The sequence below is a fragment of the Muntiacus reevesi genome, chromosome 15 (genome assembly GCF_963930625.1).
Source record: "Muntiacus reevesi chromosome 15, mMunRee1.1, whole genome shotgun sequence".
NCBI classification, from domain to species: domain Eukaryota; kingdom Metazoa; phylum Chordata; class Mammalia; order Artiodactyla; family Cervidae; genus Muntiacus; species Muntiacus reevesi.
Window position 1 is genome coordinate 64,107,766 of NC_089263.1, and position 25,809 is coordinate 64,133,574.

At 40.9% G+C, this 25,809-nt stretch overlaps 1 protein-coding gene across 9 annotated transcripts in view; it reads left to right on the forward strand.

Annotated features, from left to right (window-relative positions):
• Positions 1 to 25,809, forward strand: part of MARK3 (microtubule affinity regulating kinase 3) — a 102,062-nt gene that overhangs the window by 68,185 nt on the left and 8,068 nt on the right. For 4 of the 9 annotated variants that reach the window (XM_065905885.1, XM_065905887.1, XM_065905890.1 and 1 more), the window contains 10 exons: positions 1,397 to 1,467; positions 6,338 to 6,394; positions 8,920 to 9,156; positions 9,315 to 9,434; positions 9,677 to 9,788; positions 10,312 to 10,424; positions 10,919 to 11,072; positions 15,398 to 15,615; positions 18,128 to 18,231; positions 24,982 to 25,239. In XM_065905885.1, coding sequence (XP_065761957.1) covers positions 1,397 to 1,467; positions 6,338 to 6,394; positions 8,920 to 9,156; positions 9,315 to 9,434; positions 9,677 to 9,788; positions 10,312 to 10,424; positions 10,919 to 11,072; positions 15,398 to 15,615; positions 18,128 to 18,231; positions 24,982 to 25,239 — 1,444 coding nt within the window. The remainder of the gene's footprint in view (positions 1 to 1,396; positions 1,468 to 6,337; positions 6,395 to 8,919; positions 9,157 to 9,314; positions 9,435 to 9,676; positions 9,789 to 10,311; positions 10,425 to 10,918; positions 11,073 to 15,397; positions 15,616 to 18,127; positions 18,232 to 24,981; positions 25,240 to 25,809) is intronic. The other 5 variants (XM_065905886.1, XM_065905889.1, XM_065905891.1 and 2 more) reach the window with 3 other exon arrangements.

Below are 25,809 nucleotides of genomic sequence, written 5' to 3' on the forward strand. Positions count from 1 at the left end.
GTTTCTTCACTGGTTATAGTGACGGGACCTGAACCAAGGGCTTTCTGAACTGTCTTGACATGGATGGGGAGAACCACTGTTTGCTGTTTTTTTCTACTAGTAAATGATATCATGCAGAGATGTTTAATTTAGTTGCTTACCCTGGTTGCTGATGCATTTTTAATGAAGGGGGTTGGAAATCTGGGTTGTATGCTTGGTTTGTAACAGTGATTGAGGAGTATGACTTTATGGCTCCAAAATCTCTTAACAGATTTATATTGCATTGGAATTCTGAAATATTTTAAAATTACATTGACATTATCTGTGTGACTGTACACCTACTGGGTTTAATCCATAAGTTTTTTTTTAAGTCAAAACTGTACCATGTGGTATGCACACATCTTTGTTTTTTCACTTTTTAACCACTTGTTTTGACGTATTTTTTTACTCTGCAGGTAGAATGGCATTCTTGGAGAAAATACTGACATTTAATTTTATAATTCACCATAGTTAAATGTATTGTGTAGTGTAAATTAACAATATGTAATTCCTTTTAAAAGATGATGCAATCAGTAATAACTTGAAAATATTTACGCTAATTTATTAAAATTTATTCAGAGTTAGGGCTGAAAGTTCAAAAGTCAGAGGTACCAATGTACAGTTCAGAATAACCTTTTCCTCAGAAATACTTAAGTTCTGAAACTAAGCTTTTTAAGTATCAAAATGTGTTAGTTGGCTGCTGACGACAGTGTGCACTCCCTCACAGTAGTCAGCACAGTGCTTGCGTGTGTACATGCACGCACACAAATGCGCACACACCCTGTCTCTTTCCCCTGATTTTTCTCCACAGTACGTTTTATCATCTGATACACTGTATATTCATTTATTTGCTTATTATCTGTCTACCCCCTCCTGGAATGTAAACTCCATGAGGAAAAGGACTTTGCTCCGTTCTCTTGTGTATTTCCCCAGAGCCAAGAACAGTTCTCAGCAGATAGTATACTCTCAGTAATTATTTGTTGCATGAATGAATTTAGGAAATGCTTTTTTGTCATAATCCTATAGTGAAAACACCTTCTTTGAACACACATAATATTTCCATTTTAACTTTCAATTTTCATTTCCAAGTTTTTAGTAAACCATACTTTAAACAGAACCTTTAAAATAAAAGTATCATAATTGAAATATATGAGAATTTAATGTTAAGGCTTTTCTATAACTTAAAAGATTTTATCAATAAACTTGTCCTATAGTTAAGACTGGGTTAGTTCAGATTCCACATATTTCTGTTTATCTTCATAACTATATTTTTAAAATTAAAATTACAGCATTGCTAAAAGTGAAGCATCTTTAATTTATGGGAAAGTTAATGCTCAGAAATAGGACTTCTGATTACTTTTATTTTTCTCAATTATAGGTGAAGTGTTTGACTATTTGGTTGCACATGGAAGAATGAAGGAAAAAGAAGCAAGAGCTAAATTTAGACAGGTATGGATTGTTGCACGTTTAGTTTATTGATTAAATAACATTATCTGGCTGAAACCCTGAAGCACACAAGTGTTTGCCTCTATAAATGTCATAAGGCCTGTTGGATGGAGCAGGAGTTAGCCATTCAGTTCAATGCAACAAAATTTATTAATTTATTAAGTGCTTTCATGCCTAAAGCACTGTGCTAAGGCTATGAGTTCTATTTCTAGCTTTGTAATTGGAATTATAGTCCCACTCTTAACCTTAGTTTTTTGACAGTTGATCCTTAAAAAATGAATCTTTGAGCACTTGTGATTGCATTAATTAAAACGGTTTTCAATTTTTAGCAAAAAGTGTTACAATCTAAAAATTCATTATTGGTTTTGTCTTACATAAGCCAAAACCAAACAGAACATAACCTGTGAATTAACGACTTATCTTCTTGCTTTGTCTTTGCCCATTGCCTTAAAGAGACTGATTTTAATACATAGGTTTTGAGCATAAATGTGATCTAAGTCTCTAATAAAGGTAACTATTGATTGATCCTTGTCTGCTAATATTGGATGAAGTCCTTTGCCTCCATTAACGTAAATCTTACAGCAGCCTTGTGAGTAAAGATCATCGTAAGTAAGTGAAGTCGCTCAGTCGTGTCCAACTCTTTGCAGCCCCATGGACTGTGGGCCACCAGGCTCCTCTGTCCATGGGATTCTCCTGGCAAGAATACTGGAGTGGGTTGCCATTTCCTTCTCCAGCGGATCTTCCCGACCCAGGGACTGACCCGGGTCTCCTGCATTGCAGGCAGATGCTTTAACCTCTGAGCCACCAGGGAAGCCCAAAAGATCATTGTGCTAATTTGTTAAAGATAAGGAAACTGAGGCACAGAAAGATTACATAATTTGCCCCAAATTTGATGCCTGACAAATAGCAGACCTTCCATTGGTTCAGAATCAGGACCTGTGATACCAAACTAAAATTCTTAACAGTTATGGTGTGGTCTTACTTAGAGTAGGCATCAGCAAACTCTTTCTGTAAAGTGCCAGATAGTAAATTTTAGGCTTTGTAGGCCATACAGTCTTTCAAAACTATTTAATTCTGCTGTTGTAGTGTAGAAGCAGCTTAGACAACATCTGGATGAATACACTCATATGATTGTGTTCCCAACAGTACTTTTTTGGCAAAAACGAGTGGTAGGCCATATTCAGCCTACAGGCCATAATTGCCCACCTCAAATTCAGATAAAAGGAAGGAGCAGGTACTTTATTACTTTTAAACTAACTGTCCTCCCATAGTTTGAAGTTCTGTATGTAAATAGCAGTATAGCCTCATTTCTTTTAAATTTGTTTTATTCACCTGTAAGGTTGTTAAAGTGGAAGTATAGGTAGGAGTCTTTAAGGGTTTCACAATATTTATAAAAGCAGGTTTAACTGATTTTCGAGATTTTGATTTGCTTAGTCTAGTGTCTTAACTTTTGCTGTGCTTAAATTTACTTTTAAAATCTTAAGACATCCTAATGGTACTTTGAATTAAAACCTGTTACATATCAGACTTTGACCATCATTTAACTTTTCTGATCCTCAGTTTTTCTAGCTATAAAAAAAGGAAGTTTTACTTGATTAATTCTGAGGTCCTTTCCAATTTTGATATCACTTTATTCTGTGGTCTATGGAAGGGAGCTCAAATTTCTCTTTGTTACAAAACAAGTCTGTTTGGCCCTTTCCATATCTATACTTTTAATTTTTATAAATTGGCCACCTGAAAATCAAGATTTTTTTGCCTGATAAAACTGGAATTCCTTCCCACTCAGATGAGTGTGACTTGCAAGTGTTTATGTGAGTGTGATTTATTGACTGTGAGGAAAGGGCTCCTGCCAGCCCTCATATCAGATGTGAGCCTGGACCTTCTCCAGGGAAGCAGTGTGGTGCTTAGATCTCTGGCTCCTCTCTTCTTCCTTCTCTACCCGTCTCCCAGGTAGGATCTGTGAAGGGGACTTGGACATTTATCACTTTTTTATTTTTTTGACCATGCTGGGTCTTCATTGCTTTGCTTGGGCTTTCTTTCTCTAGTCGTGGTGAACGGGGCTACTCTTCCTCGTGGTGCTCGGGCTGCTGTTAGGCAGAGCACAGGCTGCAGGCTCACCGCCTCAGTGGTTGTGGCGCAGGGCTTAGTTGCTCCACAGCACGTGGGATTTTCCCGGGCCAGTCATCGAACCTGTGTCTTCTGTATTGGCAGGCAGATTCCCACCCACTGTGCTAGGGAAGTCTTGTCACACAACTTTTTATCTTAAAAATTTCCAGCACAAATTATGAAGCATGTAGTTGAGGAATCTATTAGTTGGTCTAGGAAAGATAGTTTATGTGCTTTTACAGTTAATGACTTGATTTACAGTGCTTATAATTAATGTAATCTTTTCTCCTTCCCATAGTGTTTCCTTAAGTTCGCTCATGTAAACCTGGAAAGGTCAGGCATGATATTGGTTCCTCCACTTTTCTGTTTCTAATTGCCATACTTTCCAAAAGGTTTTTTTTGTTGTTGTTTTATTGGAGAATCCAGAAACTTAAGTCCTCATTACTTTGACTAAATAGAAGATTTTCCTGTTCACAGTGGAAACAGAGGTATGCCACACACACAGAGCACACCGTGCTTCATCTGCTTTCTGTCAGAAAGAGGCCCTTCTTTCCATGTTCATCAGCGGGTGCTCTTTCCTCTTCCCACCTCCTTCACCACGCTCATCCTAGTCACTGTTTATGCTGTTTTAGTTTCATGGCTTAGCTCTTACTCTTCTCAAAGAAGAATAGATTGCTGGCTCCACTTCTTTTCTCGCCCTTCCTTGATGGGTTGCTTGTGTTGCTACCTCTACTTTTTCATGTGTGACTAGAAGTGAATTAGGCTTGCATTCTTATTTTAACCTGGGACTCAACCTGGGTTCTCAGCCTTCCATAGAAATAACTACTTTTACATTAAAAGCAGAATGTGAAAAGGCATTAATTTAAAGTTGAGTACTTCCAAGTTGTGGCATTTGAGCTGCTTAGAGGTAAAATAAGAGAAATTCTCTTTGAGAAATGGTAGGAGAGTGTCAAATCTGGTTCAAAAGTAGAATTTGAAAATAACCTATGACTGACTTGGGGAGGGGTGGGGGCAAAGGGACAGGGAAAATTGGATCAGGCAGAAGTAAGATAAAATTGTGTCCTCGGGAATAAACCTGTTACTTTGGGGAAACAAATCTATGTCACTTTCCCAGTTTTCATGCTGACAGAATGGAGCAACGTCGTTGCTAACAGATGCTCTTGAATCGGTGTCTTGGCCTTGGGATTTGTGTGCCTCTAGGCGACCGTGCGGAGAAGGCAATGGCACCCCACCCCAGTGCTCTTGCCTGGAAAATCCCATGGATGGAGGAGCCTGGCAGGCTGCAGTCCATGGGGTCGTGAAGAGTCGGACATGACTGAGCGACTTCACTTTCACTTTCACTTTTCTGCATTGGAGAAGGAAATGGCAACCCACTCCAGTGTTCTTGCCTGGAGAATCCCAGGGACGGGGTCGCACAGAGTCTGACATGACTAAAGTGACTTAGCAGTAGCAGGTGACTGTGAGTGGGGCTGATCTTCTGCGTATTCACTTTATAAAGTAGGAAGCTGCTTAGTGAAGCCTTGATTCTGGCATCATTCCCAACCCCAGCCCACCTTATCCTTACTGCTTATTTTGAACCAATATCAACCGGTAGATCAGCCCTTTCTTAGTTTTTGTGTCCAGTATAGTTAGGTGCATATTGCTTACAACTGAAAGTTGACGAGTTGGAGAAACAAGCAGTATTTTCATTATAGCCCCCAGTTTTGTATGTGCGTAATCATATATATTTAAGTACACATACATAATACCAAAGTAAAGACTTGAAGCAAATACACCAGAGTAACAGGAAATGTCATCTCTGTTTGATGGCTATAAAAGCATATTCTTGAATGTACTTTCTGTATTTCCTAAAATTTTATAATCATATAAAACTTCATTAAAGCTTATAAAGTTTTAGAAAGAGAGTCTTAGAAGTTGGTAGTAAGTGTGAAATTTCTAGAGCAGTTATTTAACAGTGCCAGTCAGGGAATTCCCTGGCGGTCCAGTGTTTGGGACTCAGCACCGTCACAGCTGAGGGCCCAGGTTCGATCCCTCGGGCTGGGAAACGAGGATCCTGCAAGCGGCGCTGTGCAGCTGGAAATGATAGTAATAATAAGCAGTGCTAGTCCCAGGAGTAATCAAAAGTCGGCTAAATGAAAGGATATTATTTGCTAAGTGTAGGAGGGATTCTTATTGATAAAGCACATAATAGTTTTCATAGTTTGTAGTTCACATACATTACAGCATTCATTCTTCCATTTTAAGAAAGAGGACACTGATCATTAGAGAGGTGACGTCTTTTTTGCTGTCCTTGAACCTACATTAGCCAAAAGGAAGAGCGTGTTGTCAGGAGCAGAACTGGCAAAGGAGAACCACCAACCTGATAAAACACCTGGTATGGAGGATCCGTAACTGCTGGCTTGGCTTTGAGCTGATGATGTGGGCATGGAGACCCTTCTAATTCTGGGCCCTGGGCAGCCAGCGCCCTCTGGGTCCCACTGGTTTGCTGAGCCCTGGCACCACACTTAGCATGTTGAGGGACAGGGCCTGAGAGGAGACTTTATAGTTAAAACTGGAAAGAGCAGCCTCACCTCAGTCTTCTTGCACTCACCCCTCAGTCTCTCCAGATTGAAAGGTATAAAGCATAAGAACATTATCTTTAGAGATCCATACAGCCGTTGAAGTGCCAACTGAGTGCTTTGCATATGTGACCACGAGGGGCCTATTTCCATCTTGATCATGAGTCTGCAGCAGTGACGATTAATGACCTTGCTTCTCTCCTGTGCAGATCGTGTCTGCAGTCCAGTACTGCCACCAAAAGCGGATCGTTCACAGAGACCTCAAGGTGAGTCACAGTGCCCTTACTCGTGTACGCTTTCCTTGTATGAGTTCAGTTCTTCTGCTGCTCACGACACAAATGAGGGATATATTAGAGTGTGTTATTAAATTTAAAAAGAATCCTAAGGTTTAGTTTCCATTTTAGTTAAAGCAGCTCATTGTTGGTCTCTAGAGAAAAATCACCCACCACCAAACAGCCGAGCGCTCCCAGATAGGCACGCTCTCCCCTGGAAGCACGCTCGGTGCCGCCTGCACCCTTTCTGCCTCCCAGTCAGCGTTCTCCCCTGTTAACAGCAGCTTCTATTTGAGACCTGCTGCACGGTTCTCCGCCTTCGCCTGCACTCCTGGCATAGGATCAGGTTTCCTGTTTCACAGAGAAAATAGAAACAGCAGGCAGAAACTCCCTGTTTCCCAGCAGGCCCTCCAGCTTAGCTGCGCCTGCGTCCACCCTTGACCTTTCAGAGTTTTCCTCTTGTTGCAGGACAGCGCAGCACTTGTGCTGACCCCGCTGGCGTTCAGGGCCTGTGTCCCTCCCTCCCAGGTTCCACCCCTCCTTCCTCACCTCCTTCTGTCTCTGCTGGCGCCTCACTAGCAGCATGTATAAATCGTGCTTACATCCACACCCCTTCTGCCTAAGAACCTCCCACCCCAGTTGTTCTTCCCGATATACCCTTTTATTCTCTTCACCTTCACAACCATTTTTCTCTAAACATTGTCTCGATTCTTTCTTAACTTGGTCATCACTTCCTCTCTCTCCTCACATAACTGTTATTTACTGATTTGCTTGTTCCTCTGTTCACCCACCCTTGCTGCATTCACATTCACTCCATCACCTCTGGTTTGCTAATCCCCAGATCTGTTCCTGCATCCAGAGCTCTCTTCCAGGACTCAGTGTCCAGTTGACAAAAGGACACCTCCTCAGCACCCCTCAGGCAGCTTGACTTAGCATGTTAAATACCTAAACCGTTCCTTCCTAAACTTAAATTTGTATTTCTCATTGTGGTGACTGATGTACCCCAAGTGCCTCTCTCTCCTTTGCTCTGACACCCACTCAGTCCCCAGGTCTCTACTGCTGTTCCCTGCGTGTTACTGAGCTTGTTCTTCTCTGTCTCCACTCGCATTGTCCATTTCCAGTCCACTGGCATCTGGGACTGGATTACTACACTAGCCTCTTGCCTGGTCCTCCCTGCTTCCAATTTTGCCTCTTTCTTCCATGTCTGTTTCCTACATTGCAACCAGAATAGTCCTTTAAAAACACAAATAAAATTGTCATGGGACTTCCCTAGAGGTCCAGTGGCTAAGACTCTGGGCCCCCTGCATTGGGGGCCCAGGTTTGATCCCTGGTCAGGGAACTAGATCCCACATGCTGCAACTAAGACCCAGTACAACCAAATAAGTAAATAAATGTTTTTTAAAAATCACACACACACACACACACACACACACACACAAATAAAATTTGTCATTTCCCTGCTTGAATGACTTTTCAGTGGCTTCCCATTGCCCTTAGAATAAAAAGCTAAACTTCCTGAATACAAGTCGCTCAACTTGCCATTTTTAATTCAGCCATAGCATGTCCCCAGGCCTCTAGTCCTCTCTACCGTACGTTGCCTTTCAGTTGCTTGAGCAAACCGTGTTCTCTCTCACCCTCTGGGTTTTCAGACTGTTATTCTGCTTGAAATCCCTCTTGTTGACACACCACTGCCGTCACCTAATCTCGAAGTGGTTTCAGTTCCATCCAGTTAGGGAGCCAGACCATACCTTTCAGTGCCGGGCCACCACTCCTCTCTTCCCGGTCACAGTACTGAGGCCCCGGAGTGTAGCTGCAGGTTTTTCCTCCCCTCCGTTTGTAAACTGTGAGCTTTCTGAGGGCAGGACCCTGTCTGTGCATCCAGACACTAATATAACACCTGGTGTATGATTGCCACATGATAAAATGTCTGTTAAGACAAGCAGTCATGACCATGATCTCTGTCTTAAATGAAGTTTAGGATGCCCCTCTTCTCAGTAATAGCCATTATACACCTTATTTAGCAGTGTTTGTGAAATGTGACTGTCCACTTTAAAGGGTACTTAGAAGGATCTGTTTTTTAAAAGCCCCTTGTTCTTAGCTGAAAAAGCTCTTCCAATACTGTTTTGTCATGAACATTTGCTGTTTAAATTGGTGCTGGAATTGATCTATACAGTTGGGCCCCCATATCCCCAGGTTCTCCATCTGTGTCTTAGGAAGGCTGGCTGACTGGACTGTTTTATACGATGGTGGAGGGTGGTGTCCACGGGGTCCGAGCCGGCGCCCTCAGAGACCGAGGCACCACTGCACCTTACCCCTCTTATTGGTTGTTACTGCCAGAGCATTAAGTCTTCTGAATTATCTCCTTTTTTTTTTCTCTCTAGAAAGAATGTTTTCTTATTCATTAGGATATATTAAGTTTATATCATTACAAAAAGCTTTTATGAAATGCCTAATTCTATCACAGTTCATTATATTTTTTTGTTAAAAATTTCATTTTTGTTTTGATGTTTTCCCTCTAGGCTGAAAATCTATTGTTAGATGCTGATATGAACATTAAAATAGCTGACTTTGGTTTTAGCAATGAATTTACTGTTGGCAGTAAACTGGATACGTTTTGTGGCAGTCCTCCATATGCGGCCCCAGAGCTCTTCCAGGGCAAGAAATATGATGGGCCGGAAGTGGACGTGTGGAGCCTCGGTGTCATTCTTTACACTCTAGTCAGCGGGTCGCTCCCCTTTGATGGGCAGAACCTAAAGGTATATGAAGCAGTTGCATCCTTGTTCTTCAGAAAGCTTAAAGGATTTTATCAAATGATCAGAGTTAACATGTCAGTGTTGTTTCAGTGGGGGAGTTGGGTTCTTTTTTAACCTAAAAGTTGACTTAGTAGTTTTCTTTCCTCTCTACCTCCCCAAAGGAACTGAGAGAGCGAGTATTAAGAGGGAAATACAGAATCCCTTTCTACATGTCCACAGACTGTGAAAACCTTCTCAAACGTTTCCTGGTGCTAAATCCAATAAAACGAGGCACTCTAGAGGTAATAACATAAGTGGAAATGAAGAACAACTTTGGAGAGTCTTTGAAAGTATTTTTAGAATTTTGCTTAATTTGTATGACATATTGAATACTATCCTGGGTTTTTTGTTTGTTTTTTTTTTTTAAGCAAGATTGAGACATTTTTAAGTTATCCTTTGAACCTTAATTGATGAAATGTTGAGAATAAATTTCCCTAAATATTGTGATTATCAGAATGCTTCATTTATACTGCTAACGACACAGTTCACCTTTCAGCAAATCATGAAGGACAGGTGGATCAATGCAGGGCATGAGGATGATGAGCTGAAACCATTTGTTGAACCAGAACTGGACATCTCAGACCAGAAAAGAATAGGTAATTACTCTGTGCCTGCATGCTGGTGTGTGTGCAAGTAACATACTTGTCCCTTCATTGATATGTATACACCTAAAACGGGAATGGGCTTCCCTGGTAGCTCAGTCAGTAAAGAATCTGCCTGCAATGTGGGAGACCCAGGTTCAATCCCTGGATTGGGAAGATCCCCTGGAGAAGGAAATGGCAAATTGCTCCACTATTCCTGCCTGGAAAATCCCATGGACAGAGGAGCCTGGTGGGCTACAGTCCATGGGGTCACAAGAGCTGGACACAACCCACCAAAACAGGAATAATAATGGGGATAAGTTAGGTTACATGAAGCAGCTAATATGTTTTGTCATATTTAGGAAGTTATCTACAGGCCCAGTAATAGTACTCAGTAACTCAGAAATAAGCCAGCTGCCCATTTATGTTAGAACAATGTGTGATCTTTTCGGTCAAATAAAGGAAATTAGTTTACGCTGTAATGTAATGATTTCTTAACCAAAGGAAACCCGTAAACTGTATTGTGCCCTTCTTTTAGATATTATGGTGGGAATGGGATATACACAAGAAGAAATTCAAGAATCTCTTAGTAAGATGAAATATGATGAAATCACAGCGACATATTTATTGTTGGGGAGAAAATCTTCAGAGGTAAGTATAACCAGATAAAAACGTATAATATCCTTTTGTGAATTATTAGCTCATGTAATAATTAGTTTTGGGGGTTTTTAGTGTGTATAACATTGATAATATTTTTAAATTTACCTTCACACGACTGATCTAACTCCTATGACTATTATGAGTTACTATTTTAGCTTTAAGATAATAACCTTTAATAACTTGGCTTTTGTTAACCTGTGTAGTCAGTAATAGTTTTAAAATGGCGTAAAGTATCAGATGAAATAGAGAATTTTTAGTTTTTTGAAAAAGCCTAGAAGAACATAAATATCTATTCTTGTGTGAATTTTTCCAGTAGTCAGAAAAATACTTTTTTCTGAGTTTAGGGTTGTATTTTTTGTACACTGTGGTTTTTCTCCCTAAATGAACAGTCTGTGAGAGGTTTGTGTGTTATGAGAAGTTTAGTTTCATGATAAACCATTTGGGCTCGTGTTGTGGTTTGCTCTGTTTTTCTCATTTTCTCTTAGCTGGATGCTAGTGATTCCAGTTCTAGCAGCAATCTTTCACTTGCTAAGGTTAGGCCAAGCAGCGACCTCAACAACAGTACTGGCCAGTCTCCTCACCACAAGGTGCAGAGAAGTGTCTCTTCAAGCCAGAAGCAGAGGCGTTACAGTGACCACGGTAAGTAAGTTTGAGATCACTCCAGCGTGTTCCAGGCCTCCCGTTAACCAAGAGGCCTCCCGTTAACCAAGAGGCCTCCTGATATTGCCAGGCACCCTTTTGCTTATGGCCTCCTGGGGTTAGGGGTGCTTAATTGCCCTTCTTAGCGTTTCTTGAAAGCAGTCCTACAGGCGCTGCAGGCTCTGATCTCCTTGGTACACTCAGTAGTCTTGGGTTGACTAAGGCCTGGCTGGGTAGAAACCTGAGCCACATGGGACTTTATCAAGCACTTGAAGTGAGAAGGTGATTTTCAGTTTTGTCGAAGTTAAATTTATAAAGCCACATGTGGCCAGTGGCTACCACAATGGACAGCACAGCCCTGGAAAATGTATAATACACCAGTTTTGCCTTAATTGGTTTAAATTTTTGACTCATGTCATTCTCGACCCACACTCTTAACTGTCCATGTGTCTGAACACCTCACTCTTACGTTTTCACCATAGAGTGAATTTTCCATGAGACTTAGGACCCAAAAGGATGCTTAACAAACGTGACAGTTATTCTGCCTTCAAGGCAGCCCCGTTTGTTGTAATCCAGAGACTCTAGCAGATGTGCATTTATTCACGTGTTAATTCCTTTAATTCCAATGCACAGATTTATGTTGGCCTAGTCCTGACTTGGAACGGGGACTCCTCGCTCATTTCTTTGTTCAGGTCACTTCCCTTCCCTGGACCTTGTCCTCCTGTTTCCTTCCACCTTGAGAGTTGGTGCTTAGAACTGTACAGAGTGTTCCAGGTGTCTGCTGCTTTGGTTTTGTACCAAAAGTGATGACCCTTTGCTTGGTTTCCATTTCTCTTCCTGCTGCCAATGCCTCTGTGTGGTTCAGGCTGAAGCAGCACATTGTACTGGCGCTGTCAGTAAGCTGTCTGCACATCTGCTGTTTGCCAGGGTGTGACTGAGCGCTCAGAGCCGATCTGATGCCAGAATTTTACAGATGGCATTTGTAAAGCAAGTGTTGCTCTGGGTCTCAGTCTTTTGTGTTCTTATTAGTTGCTAGCAAGGAAGGGTTTTTCTGTGTGCTACATACAGAGCAATTAGCAAAATGCCTACGTGTTGCTCTGAATCAACCAGTTTATAGGGAATTGTTCCTAAATCCTGGAAGAAACCTGGTATTAGTTTTCTCATGTCCCTAACAACTGTCTTAGTAAGTTCATTCTTCCTTAAGCAGAATCTGTCTGGATTAGTAATGCCCTTTTTCCCAGCTCAGAAGATTGTAGAGCTAAAAAGAGATCACCAAACCCCCATATTGGCAATAAAGAAATAGGTCAAGATTGCTCACCAGGTCTTCTGGGGTTAAACGGAAGTGGAAGTGCTTGAGACAGAATCCAGCCCTCCTGGTCCCTGGTTTAGGGGCTCATCCACTACCACCCATTGCCTCTTGTAGTAGTGCTTTTATCGTGATAATCATCCTGCCTTCTTGGAGCCTTTAATACTAAAAAGAAATTCACAAAGGAGCATTTCAAGAAATTCTGTGCATAGATCACAGACCCAATTCCACATTCTTTTTTTTACTCTTTTTGGGGATGAAGATAGTGGTCAGAATGAAAGAAGAATTGATTATGCCTCTGGCACTGTTCATATAAGTGCTAAGAATGGGCTGGGTTCCAAGAACTCGGGTCTAGTAAAGTACATCCACTTGGTGCCAGGTGCGGCAGACAGACTGTGGCCAGTCCAGCCATAGCTCAGCCTCCCACCCTCATCTCTCCTCTGGTCCTCTAGCTCTCAATGCCACTGACTTACAGATGCCTGCCTCTGTAAAATTGTAACAATTTTTGTTTGTGTTTCTTCATTTGGGTCCCACACTGTGATCACCCCCCTCCCCAACCCTGCTGCTGTATGTGTATATTTTTTCTTTTGAAGGGAGCTCTTCATCAGATTTGTAAGTGATTCTTTTATTTAAAAAAAAAAAAAAGGCTGAAGCCTCACTATTCTATTAATAAATGGTATTGGGGTAGTTGGTAGTGATCAGAAAAAAAAAAAACTGCATCCATTTCTCACATCCTATACAAGGTTGGATTCCAATTGAAATAAAGATGTAAATAAATAAACAGAAACCATAAAAATGTTAAAAGAAAAAAATGAGATAATTTCTTGGTAATTTGGACTTGTTAAGGTCTTTTAAACTGTGGCCCCAGACACTAAAAGCCACAAAAGAAAAGACTTAACAAATTTGGCTACATAAAAGTCATATTTGGGGGAATTCCCTGGTGGTCCAGTGGTTAGTTAAGACTCTAGGCACTTTTCATGGCCCAGATTCAGTTCCTGGTTAGGGAACTAAGATCTGGAAAGCTGCACAGTACACCCCCCTCCACCCCTAAAAGATAAAAAAGAACAGTCACTTTTTTGTGTGATATGGAACACACCATGGAACACTCCTTAGCAATGAAAAGGAGCAGATTGTTGATAAATACAACAATTTAGATGGATCTTGGGGGAGTTACACTGAGTAGGGGAAAACAATCTCAGAAGGTTACATTGACTATTCACATAACATTCTTGAAATGAGGGAATTACAGAGGTGAGAACAGATGGGCCAGGATTTAGGAAAGGGACTTGCGCGATAGAGGTGGCTGTGAAGGGTCAGCCTCAAAATCCTTGAGGCAGAACTGCTCTGTGTCTTGGCAGAGGGTGAGCAAGTGAATCTGTACATGTGATTAAAGTGTGTAGAACTGAATACACTGCACACAGCGCACGTGAAACTGGAGCGGTCTGAAGGAATGAGGTCAGTGGGCTGTATCAACAGCCGTCTCCACGCACAATCTCAAATCCTAAAATGAAGGAAAAAAATTATCCTCTTAATCAAAATAATAGATGTTCAAAACAAATTGATATAGTTTTAGAATGTCATTGGATGTATCATGATAGAATAAAAACTAAGTATTAAGGGTAGCATCATCCCACATTTGGCTGATTCTTTGTTTTATATGTTAAAATTGCCAGACTGGGAGCTTAATTGTTGTCGTCCCATAAATGAAATCAAATCTCTTCATTTTTAATTCCTTTCCAAATAGATTTACTGTTTATATAGTTATTATTTATTGGTCACACTGAGTGTCTTGCGGGATCTTAGTTCCCCACCCAGGAATAGAACCCGAGTCCTTGGCAGTGAAAGTGCAGTGTCCTAACCACTGGACCACCTGGGAATTCTCTAGGTTTACCATTTTGATTTGTCTAAGAGGTAGCTTTTCTGTACCCCACTTCATCCTATTTTTTTTATTGATTTATTTTTCTATTGAAATATAGTTGATTTGCAGTGTTGTGTTAATTTCTGCTATACAGCAGAGTGACTCAATTATACATAAATATACACTCTTTTTTATACTCTTTTCCATTATGGTTTATCTCAAGATATTGAATATAGTTCACTGTGCTATACAGTAAGACCTTGTTTTTTACCCATTCTGTATGTATAGTCATAGGACTACGACTCAGACTCATAGTCCCTCCCTTCCCCTTCCATCCATTTTTTTTTAATAGACCCAAGTATATAAAATCTTTTCTCAACATAAATGTTGAGCATTTGGTGCTGTTTCTTAAGATTACCACTGGACGTTATATATAATAAACATGCAAGTTATCTTGTTCATTTCCAAAATTCTTTGAACTGCAGATCTCCTGTGTCATCACAGTCTCTAGATGATTTCTTGCAAGACATCAGTTATTTGCCACCCGGGATGTCCCTAAGCACCCTCCTGGGAGCAGATGTGAGCTGCAGCACCCCGCCCCCATGTCCTCTCAGTCACTTGCGTGAGGAAGATGCTTTCCTCTGCTTGTACTGCCTTTCCTCATCTACTCAAATTCCTGTTTATCTAGAAGAGTATGAGTGCTTTAAAAAAGATGCAAGATAAAGTGTCAAAAGAAATGGCCTGTAAATCTGTACTGTTCTTTTCCAAAAGGTGAAGGCATCTCTTGTACAAAAAGGATGAGATTCACTCAGATGTACCAGGTGAAGCAGTTATTCTGCATGATGTGTGTGCATACTTATCTGTCCAGGAACACCCTGTGAAGATGTTTCAGGACAACTATATAAGCTTACTAATTTAAAAAAAAAAAAACACTTTTAGAAAGTTGGGGACTAGTAAGTAAAATTTTAAAATTGCATTCATTGCATAGGGAAAGCATACGTGAATAGGGATCATCTTAGAAGATTTCACTGTTTTATATTAGATGAATAGAAATCTTGGATCATCTTATAAAGTTTATTTTCATAAGATAAAATACAAAACTTTAAAAATATTCAGCATATAAAATATTCTGACTTTTAAAAAGTGATTTCTTTATTTTAGCTGGACCAGCTATTCCTTCAGTTGTGGCATATCCAAAAAGGAGTCAGACCAGCACTGCAGACAGTGACCTCAAAGAAGACGGAGTTCCCTCCCGGAAACCAGGCGCCAGTGTTGTTGGGGGAAAGGGGATTGCTCCAGCCAGTCCCATGCTTGGGAACGCAAGTAACCCTAACAAGGCGGATATCCCTGAACGGAAGAAGAGCTCCACTGTCCCTAGTGTAAGTTGTTGCGCTATAGAGCCTGCCTAGGATTGGAGGATTGAAATGACACAGCATTTTGCTCCTCTGTTCTTAACCTGCCTACAAAGCCCTGCCCCCTGGGCCCCTGTGTACGTTGTCACCCTGTTGGGATCATTAGCTCTGTTGCTGGTGTTTCTTATTGCACTCCATCCCACTGGATGAGATCCTTCATGTCAAGGGCTGTTTCTAGTTACTCCAAAAACGTCTGAGAGATGGAAAGACCGCATAGTTTGACAGAAAATAAATAAAACCAGTAGTGACAGTGCAGACAAGTGGTCCCACACAGCCTGACAGATTCTGTCCAGGGCACTGTGAGGTCTGACTGCAAGGTAGGAACATGGTGTTTGCCCAGCATGTCAAAGGGCTCTGTCAATACAGAGCATTGACTGAGTCCTAACCTTGTGCCAGGGACCCTGCCGAGTGCTTTTCCATGTATCAGCTAAATCTCAAGGTGAAGAAATTGAAGAAAAGTTAGGTAATTGTCCAAAATTACACTACTGACCTAAATCTCTTAATTCCTGCACTTAACAAAATCTCCCTAGAGAGTAGGCAGTGTTTGTTAAATTGAATCTGTTCAGTTTCAGAAACTTTTCATGGATTGAAATGTGTTCTCTCTGAGCTAAAAAAATAATCACTCTTCTTAGCACTGTACAGAATTTTTTTTACTTGTGATGAGAACTTCTTAGGTTTACTCTCTTAGCAACTTCCAAATATACAATACAGTATTACTAACTATAGTCACCATGCTGTATATTGCATCCCCATGACTTATTTATTTTATAATTGGAAGACCCCAAAAGTAATTTTGATAAGAATTTGCAGAGAATGAACAATTTTAAGGATATTCTGTAATCACATTTTCCCTGGAAGTTAACAGTGACACAGCCTCCTTTAACCCTAAAGAAACCCCAGAGTCAGGAGGCAGCACTTTGTCAAGGCACAGCTCCCTTGTCCTGTTCTGGGGAAGGGCTTACACAGGAGCCCGAAGAGTCTTGTCTGCTCTGTCCACTGACCTTGTGCTTCTTCAGAATAAATGCTGTGTGGAAAGGCTTTTTATTTCGACTTCAGTCGTCATTCCATAGCCCTGCAGTTTAAATCCAGCCTTAAAGAAACTTGTTCCTTGCCTTCATAACTTCTGTTCCTTGGCTCTACTCATCAGCACATCCCCCTTTTGAAAATATATCCCAAGCATTATTAGCCACTCTTATTTATTTATTTATTTATTTTTCCCCTCTTTATTTTATTTATTTATTTTTAATTTTTCAGTGGGTTTTGTCATACATTGATATGAATCAGCCATAGAGTCACACGTATTCCCCATCCCGGTCCCCCATCCCACCTCCCTCTCCACCCGATTCCTCTGGGTCTTCCCAGCCCACCAGGCCCGAGCACTTGACTCATGCATCCCACCTGGGCTGGTGGTCTGTTTCACCACAGATAATATACATGCTGTTCTTTCAAAACATCTCAGCCTCACCTTCTCCCACAGAGTTCAAACGCTGTGTACAGCGTTTGTGTACAAGTGCGTGTACCACAGCTGCACTCCTTTACATCCTTACACAGTCACGTCCTTGTTTCTCCACATTCTTGCCCCATTTGTTATTTTCTAGTTGTTTTTTTTTTTTTTTTCAATTGTAGCTCTCCTAGTGGATGTGAAGTGGTATCTCATTGTGGATGTGATTTGCATTTGCTAAATGACCAGTGGTATTCAGCATCTTTTCATACGTGTATTGGCCGTTAGTATGCCTTCGTTGGAAAGATGTCTATTTCTGTCCTTTGCCCTGTGTGTGACATATCAAAATCGCTTGTCAAATCCAAGATTATGCAGATTTATCTGTTATATTTATTTTTTATTTTTTTGCTAATAGTTTTGCAGTTTTAATTCTGATATTTTTTTATTTTTGTTTCATTTGTATATTTACCTTATAATCCTTGCTTTTTAATGTTTCAGTTTGAAATTATTACCTTTTAAAAAGTGAATTTCTCTGTCTTCCTGCTTCATTTTAAATAATCCATGAGTTATTACTTTATAGATTATTGTAGCCAGCTTTTCAAAGTCACTGCTATAGCCATTTTTCATTGTTGCAGAAATACTGGAAGGTAGGAAAGAGGGTAGAGGTTGCTACCTTCGTCTTCTTTTCTGATCTAGTGCCCAGTGCTGTTAATACTTGGTTGTTCTTTAGTCGCTAAGTCATGTCCGGCTCTTCTGTGACCCCTTGGACTGTAGCCTTTCAGGCTCCTCTGTCCGTGGGATTTTCCTAGCAAGAACACTGGAGTGGCTTGCCACTTCCTTCTCCAGGGGACCTTCTCAAGCCTGCATCTCCTGCATTGGCACGCGGGCTCTTTACCACTGAGCCACCTGGGAAGCCCGTTAATAATTCAGGTTTATTTAAAGACTAAGTACTCGTGTTTATTTAAATGGGATTTTTTTTTCCCTGCTGTATTATACTTACTAAATTGTTTAAGACCAAAATGCCCTTTTTTTTAATAGAGTAATACGGCATCTGGTGGAATGACGCGACGAAATACTTACGTTTGCAGTGAAAGAACCACAGCTGATAGACATTCAGTAATTCAGAATGGCAAAGAAAACAGGTATGAAATTTTACCTGTTTGCAGGAAAATGTGTTTTTCCCAAAAGAAATGGAAGGATGATATTTACTTCTTAATTGTTATAATCAAAATTCAAATAATAGTGGTAAGTATTCTCTAATGGTAAGTTAAATTTAAATGCAGTTCTAGTGAGATCCTAGAATTCCAAATTCCTCTCCCGGTCCAGAGCTTATTCTCGGCCGGCTGGGTGTGATGATTGGAAGGGTTGAGTTAAACCAGAGAGCTTTCCCAGATGAAATAGGTGGTAAGCTATGCTTTAATTGTAGAATTATGAACAGGGACATGGAGATTGCTTTGTGCACGTGGATATCTTGAACCAAGACTGGAAGTGGGGAAGGATGATGACCTGAGACAGGGAGCCACGCCTCAGGGACGTGGAGCCCCAGATGGGATGGGTGGGCTGTCAGTTATAGGTCAGCAGTGTGCCAGAAGGGCCGGGCAGACAAAACACTTTAAACGTGGTCTTCACCTTAAAAGAGACACACTTGAATATCCAGAGAAATGGAAAGTTCAGTCTTCTCAATGATTTTAATCTGGTAGAGAGGAAATCTTACATTGAATAAGCATGACTTTTAAATACTGACAGTAATATTATCAGTAAGGAATCAGATCATACAGACCCTTTTCTAGGGGTTTCAAAATAAGAACTAGAAAAGTGGGATTAAGTAGATCCAGAAACCATACAGTAGAGTTCAGTTTGGATAGAGAGAAAAGAGAAGAAAAAGTTGGCTTGGTAGAGTAGTTAAATATATTCTGTATAGAAAATATTTCTCAAATGGGCCTGGTTTTCCTTCTTTTGTTTTGGAAGAGTAGTATAAAACTAAATTCAGAATGATGAGGTAAAGTGAGCAGAAAAGTTCTGAAATAGAAATCCATAAAATAAATTCACATCATCTTTCATTGTCCCCTGGCCTCTCAACTTGAACATTATTTGGTCATAGCACATTCTCATGTGTAGCATCAAAATTGTTTTTCTTCTTTTTCTGACATTTGCTTTCTGAAATGACACTGTAAAGTTTGTTTCCTTAGATTTCACCAGTCAAATGAATTGTTTGATCACTAACTTCTATAACAACCTATAAACAAAAATTCTATCATTTTTCATCCTTTAAACCAGACTATTTTGTCATTCCCCTCTTCCACAGACCACTTATGTTTGAATTGACATGAAGGGAAAAGCTTGTTCTGTGAGATTACGTTCATTCATTTTTTTCAGTGACTTTTTAGAAATATTTACATCTTGGTATTCTGTCTTTGAATCTTGTCTATGCTTGTTCTCTCCTAATAACGTGAGTAGAGCCACTGGGCTAGATAACTTACGGATTAATGATTGGTATGTTTATTTTTTTAATAGTAGTCTGTTCTTTGGTAAATTTTCTTTTATTGCAATTGCTTTCTCAAATATATCAAATTGCTTATAGTTCAGGTGACTGAGTAGGAGACACCAGTAGAAGACTTAATTAGAAGTTTCTTTATTTTTCTTTTGGCTCCACAGGATCTTAATTCTTAGTTCCCTGACCAGGGATTGATCCTGGGTCCCTGCAGTGAAAGCACCAAGGCCTAACCCCTGGATCACCAGGGAGTTGCCAGACATTTCTGTTAAGAATTTTATTTTTATTTATTTATTTTTTTCTGTTAAGAATTTTAATCTGTAGAACGAGGAGAATGTTGTTTCATGACTGTTGTTTTTTAAAAATTCTTCTAAATTGTTGAACTGTCCTCTCAGATTCCTCTTGAACTTTAGAATACACGGTTCTCTGAGGTACAGAGTCAGACTTTTCTCTGCAAGGCTGTTCAGACCGCCTTCTCTCCGCTCCCTCGGTTTGTGTCTGTGCATGTAGCTCCTCTACCTCTCCTCTCCTGCGGCCACATGGTCCACTCTTTAAAAACAGTTTTAAGAATGCTCTTGATTTCTTTGGAGTCATTACCTGGTTTCTACCTGCAGATACCTTCCTCAGTGGGGCTGCCCTCTCTTTAGCCCCACCTGGGTCTCGTTGCTCTGTTGGCATCAGTTATTTAAGTGCTCTCCTTCTGAAAATATTGTCTTTATCTTTAGTTAAACAGCCTCCTGCCACACAAAACGAGGCACATAACTTTAATAATACCTGGATTTTGGTTTTGTATCTTATAAATGAATTGAAAAATTATGGAAAAATATTGGAGGTTTGAGTGTCACACTAGTGGTCATATTTTTTTTTTTGCTTTCAGTTAAGGAAGACATTAAATGTGATTACTTTTTCACCCTTAAAATAGATGCTTGAGTGATAAATTATTCACAGAGCCTTCTCTGTGCACAGATGACTTCTTTGGCAGATTGTTGCTTTTTCCTCTCCTATAGACACACACACACAATCTTGTTCTTTGACTAAAATACTAGTGAGGTACAGGATGCCTGGATCTATGTTAACTTCTGGAAGAAAGACATGAATTCCTATTTTAGCCTTTAGTATGTTCGACTTTTTTCTTAAATATGTGAGTGTTGTTACAGAATTCCAACATAAGAATGATCATGGCTAATAAAAATTAGATGAACAAAAAAGGTTTTGTCACAGTTAACACATGTATCTTTGGATTATATTTTTAATTCTGCTTTTGCCCAATCACTGAGTATGCTTTGCATCAGCAGCCAAAATGTTTCATATTGGAATGTTCCAATACAGAATAAAAGTCATATCAGACATATTTAGATATAAAGTCAAAAGATCAATAGGAACATCACACAATTTGAATTTTAAGAAACAGTGCTATTTCTTTAAGTTAAGGTTTAAATAATGATTTTTTTTCCTTGGACCCAGAACTGCTAAAAATATGATGCAACTACTGTTTTGTTTGTGTAAATTTTTGTGAGATAGTCTGTGGACTATAACCATCCTCTTTACCACATTTCTAAGGAAAAAATTTTGTCCAACTTTCACAACAATCAACTTGATGCAGCCCATTGTGAGTGAGTTTGTTGTAAATAGAACTTTTGTGAGTTTGTACAAACATGAAATTCCACAAACATTTCTTGAGTTTACTGATTCCTAAATTGAGGTCGTAAGCCTGCTTTGAGAGTTTAAAAAAAAAAAAATCTGTTTTGTTGCTTCCTTTGTGGAACTCGTGATATGACATGATTAAATTTCTAGAGAAATAATTCTTTTCATTTCTTGTAAGATTATGCCAAAAATTAAATAATTTATAATGAATATATCAATCTGCACTTCCTTTTTAAAAGGACCTCTGACTCTAAGGAGGGTCAGTTTTTTGCTGCAAAGTACCTGTTCACATAGTCTTGCCTGCGCCCTCCAGCCAGGGGGATAGCTCAGGGCGAATAGACTGAGCCTCTCCCTGTTCAGGATTCTGACTAAAAGCCATTTCCTCCTCTGAGTCTTTGGGACCATTTATATATTCTCCAGGGAACATGCCAGGTAACCCCTACCACCTCTTCTTCCCCTGCTTTTTTTTAATGCACTTACTGACCCTAGGTCCTAATTTGGGCAAGAGAATGTCAGCTGCTGGGCAGGGGAATAAAGCATGTTGACCCTTGACCTGCTCTGAACAGATAATGGAGCACAAAGAACAGTTGCATTTATCTGTAGGACTTGCCTGGTGGCTCAGCTGGTAAAGTTATTTATCTGTAACTTAGTAAAGTAAAAGTGTATGTGTCTATGTGTACGTATGTCTGTATGTGCATATTGAAAACAACAAAGCCTTTCTTCAAATAGTTGAATCATTTAAGACTCTATGTTGGGGTGACAGAAAATCAGTCCAAACAAATTTAAATTAAAGGGCATCTGTGAATTCTTGTAACTGAAAAAGTCCAGGGATAGAGTCAGGGTTTGTCTCCTAATTCTGCTGCTTCTGCGGGAGTTCCTTGGTGGGCTCAGTGACATCGGCCTTGATGTCGTCCCACGCTCAGCTCTGCTCACGCAGAAGCCCTGGGGCGGTGTTGGTTTGGCTGTGGCCTGCCCATCTCTAAATCTGTCACTGGCCAGGATATTGGGAAAATCCAGCGGGGAGTCAGCGACATTGGGAGATGGAGACCAAGAGCCTATTTCTCCCAAAACAGAATTCAGCTGCCAAAGGAAAAAAAAAAATGTCAGAAACAAAAAAGTGAATCTATTTTTATCATTATAAGGTGATTGTACAGTTCTGTGACTGTATTAAAGTCACACTCACCCAAGTCAGAGGGCAGGATTGTCAAAGATAGACGGGCAAGCAGATCTTCTTGAGTAGTTTATTATACAGACCTGTCTCCTTCATATTGGGACTGCTGGAATTCCAGTGGCTCACCTCATTAACGTGCCTTTTCAGTTATTGAATATTCTTAAGTACCTGCTCTATCTGAGGCATACTGCTGACCGCAAAGTAACTGTCCACATAGGCTTGCACATACAATGTGGGGTCACATTGAGGCTGCAGGCCGTGTTTCCAGAGCACACAAGCAGACAGGAGCCACTGCAGTACAGTGGGGTGTGCATAGCAGGTGCCGTCACTGAATACACAGGGAAAGGAGTAACTCCGGGTGAGAGAGGGCACTGGTGAAGCCTTCACGGAGGGGATAACCTCGGAGGTGAAATTCTGATGAAAAGAGAAAGATGTCAGCTCTCCAGACACAGAGACTAGCTCCTGCAAAAGTTCTTTGACCTGATGCATGACCAAGAGACAGCAGGTCATCAGATGGGCCAGAAAGTCAATTTCCGGGAAGTGACAGTAGAAGGTCAAGCCTGAAGAGGTGCCAGGGGTGCAGCCAGACGGGCGCCTGAGGATGCGGCTCGGGTACCAGGGTGAGGAGTCTGAACTTTATCCTGAAGATGCTGTGTGCTTTTGCAAGGTTAAAAGCAGACAAGCGACAAGGACGAAGTTAGGTGTGTGTTTTAGGAAGTTCACAGCTGTATGGTGGACCGACTGGAAAGTGTGAGTTTGGGGAGCAATGAAGACAGGTGGCTGAGGTCTGGACTTGGAAGAGAGATGAAGCTCTGCCCAGAGACCCTCGGGTGTGGAGGCGTGGGGCGCAGTGAAGTGCTGTGAGGGGTTGTGATACCAACAGGATGACCCAGCTGTTCTGTATGTCGGGCGTGAAGGAAAAAACCTGATGGTTTCTAGGTTTCAGGCTTTGAGAGGATTTCTGCAGAGAGACACTGAAAGAGTATGGGCAGAATTCTAATCCCTGATTGTCCTTAACTGCTCCCTTTGAAATTCCACGGACATGATGGCTGAGCTGGCATTAAGAATGAGAAAAGCCCTAGGTCACTGTGTCCTGTAGCTAGCTGTGCAGGTGTGTGGTCACTGTGTCTCTCTTTCTCTGCCTATAAACAGTTAACTTGCTCTTATTAGTTTCCCCACCTTGAAAAAAGGGGGCTTTGTTGACCTCTTAAGAATTGTGATTGTTTTTTATAAAGAAGTCAGTGTGCTTTGAGTAGGGATGGTTTGATAACATAGGATACTTTGATAAGTACAACTAGTTACTACTATAGCCGTAGTTTTTCTAGTCCATTTAATGTATGCCACTGTGCTTTGGGAACAGGTTGAGAGCGCAGCGTACATATTATAGATTCGCTTTGATTTGAATGGAGACATCTTCTAAGATAAGCTTTATTTTACACATAGCTCGGAGATCTTCATCACTCTCACATAAATATTCAAACATGTACAGTGTTACTTTCTTTTCTTTAAAGCTAATAAACTTTTAAAAATTGCTCGTTTTTAAAAAGCAGATACAGATTAGCAGTTACTCCAGAATCCCCAAAACGAGTTTAAGAGATTTTTGTTCTTTGACAGAAATGAGATGGTTTGGGGAGGAAGGTAATGTGCTTTGAACAACAGGTTGCTCTTTTTGTCACTGGTCCATCATACTGTTGTTTCTGCCTCTGCCTGAACCCAAACCCCCTCCCAGCCTGACAGAAATGTTCGCTTACGCAGCTAGCCCTGCCTCTGTTTGTAAGACATCTTCCACCTGTCGGCTGAGACATCAGAAGTCGATGTCCATGTCAGCCTCTGGGCACCCCAAGATGATGTTACCTCCAATAGACAGTGAAGGAGATAACTTCAAGGCTATGTAAGAAAAATGCACATTCCTTGTGAAACTAATGTGTACCCACTGCTTCTTAATTTTGTGCTGTGGATATTACAGTCTAAGGTTTTGTTCCAGTTGTCCACAGTGTCCTTCCTGTGTGTGGTTTTAGTTCAGCGCATCCTGTCTCATGGTGTCCCTGGTCATCTTTGTATCCTCATGCCTCTTCATACTATAAAGGATGTAAGAAATTCCCCTTTCTCTCCAAGTTGCTTTCAGCATGTGGAATTTTACAATACTTATGCCATTTTTGTGCTTCCGAAACTTTTTAGTTGCCTATTCTTCAGTTTCACCTGCATAGCCTTTGTTTTTTTTGTATTGGCAGGGTTCTCTGCATGTAAGAATTTGAGAGGGAAGCAAAGGAAAAGAAGCTTGAGTTAGCTGTTCTTTGTTCTAAATTTCCTTGCATTAATCTTGTCCTTGAAAATACGTATGTGTTGTCCCTTCAGCTCCATGAGGCGTTGTTTCACTGTGTGCTCTTCCTTTGGTACCCTTTCCGTTTAACTTACCTTTGGTCTTAAGTCCTATAAAATACCCCTTGGATCTGGATTTATATACTGGTTATCTCTACTCTATCTCAAAGGTATATTATGACTGTAAGTGTTTGTGTGCCATGTTTGCTACAAAGCCAGGATTTTGTGAACGAAGCTCTAAGAATCTGTCATTTGCTGATCTCCTAGCACTGTTCCTGACCAGAGAGCTCCGGTTGCTTCAACACACAGTATTAGCAGCACCACCACCCCAGATCGAACCCGATTCCCAAGAGGCACTGCCAGCCGTAGCACTTTCCACGGTCAGCCCCGGGAGCGGCGCACTGCCACGTACAACGGCCCACCTGCCTCACCCAGCCTGTCCCATGAAGCCACACCGTTGTCGCAGACTCGAAGCCGAGGCTCCACTAATCTTTTTAGTAAATTAACTTCCAAACTCACAAGGAGGTAAGTGCCAGGTGGTGCTGGTTGGTTGGAGCAAACATAAGGGCAAAAGGAGAAGTGTTCCCCCCCATTATGTGAAGCCACTGCACAGATGCTTTTCATTCTGTCTTTTTTTTTTCCATCCTGTCTTTAGCTCACATTTTTCTGGTTTGTATATCTCACTCTGTACTTCTGAAACCTTTTAGAACAGAAATTAGAGAGCCCCGAGTCCTTTCACAACACTGAAAGTTCTCTAGCGCTTGGGAAATTGTTGTTCCTTAATTACCGTTTCTGTTAATCATACACTTCTCCACATGGCGTGTGCACTGCATTTAGCAGGACCCCAGATGTGGTGTTGTCCAGCGGCGGGTGCTCTGCAGGCTGCCACTGAGGAGGACTGTGTGGGGTGACCACACGTAGGCACACAGGAGGGACACAGTGCCTCTCCTCTCATTTCATGCCAGTGTCGTGGAGGAGCACTGCGTTTCTTGCAGCTTAACTCTTGACATTCTTCTCTCTGTCGGCCTAAGGTATAATGAGAACAGATAGCATTCTTACAATGTATAGTTTTGGAGATAAAATCCCTGCTTTATT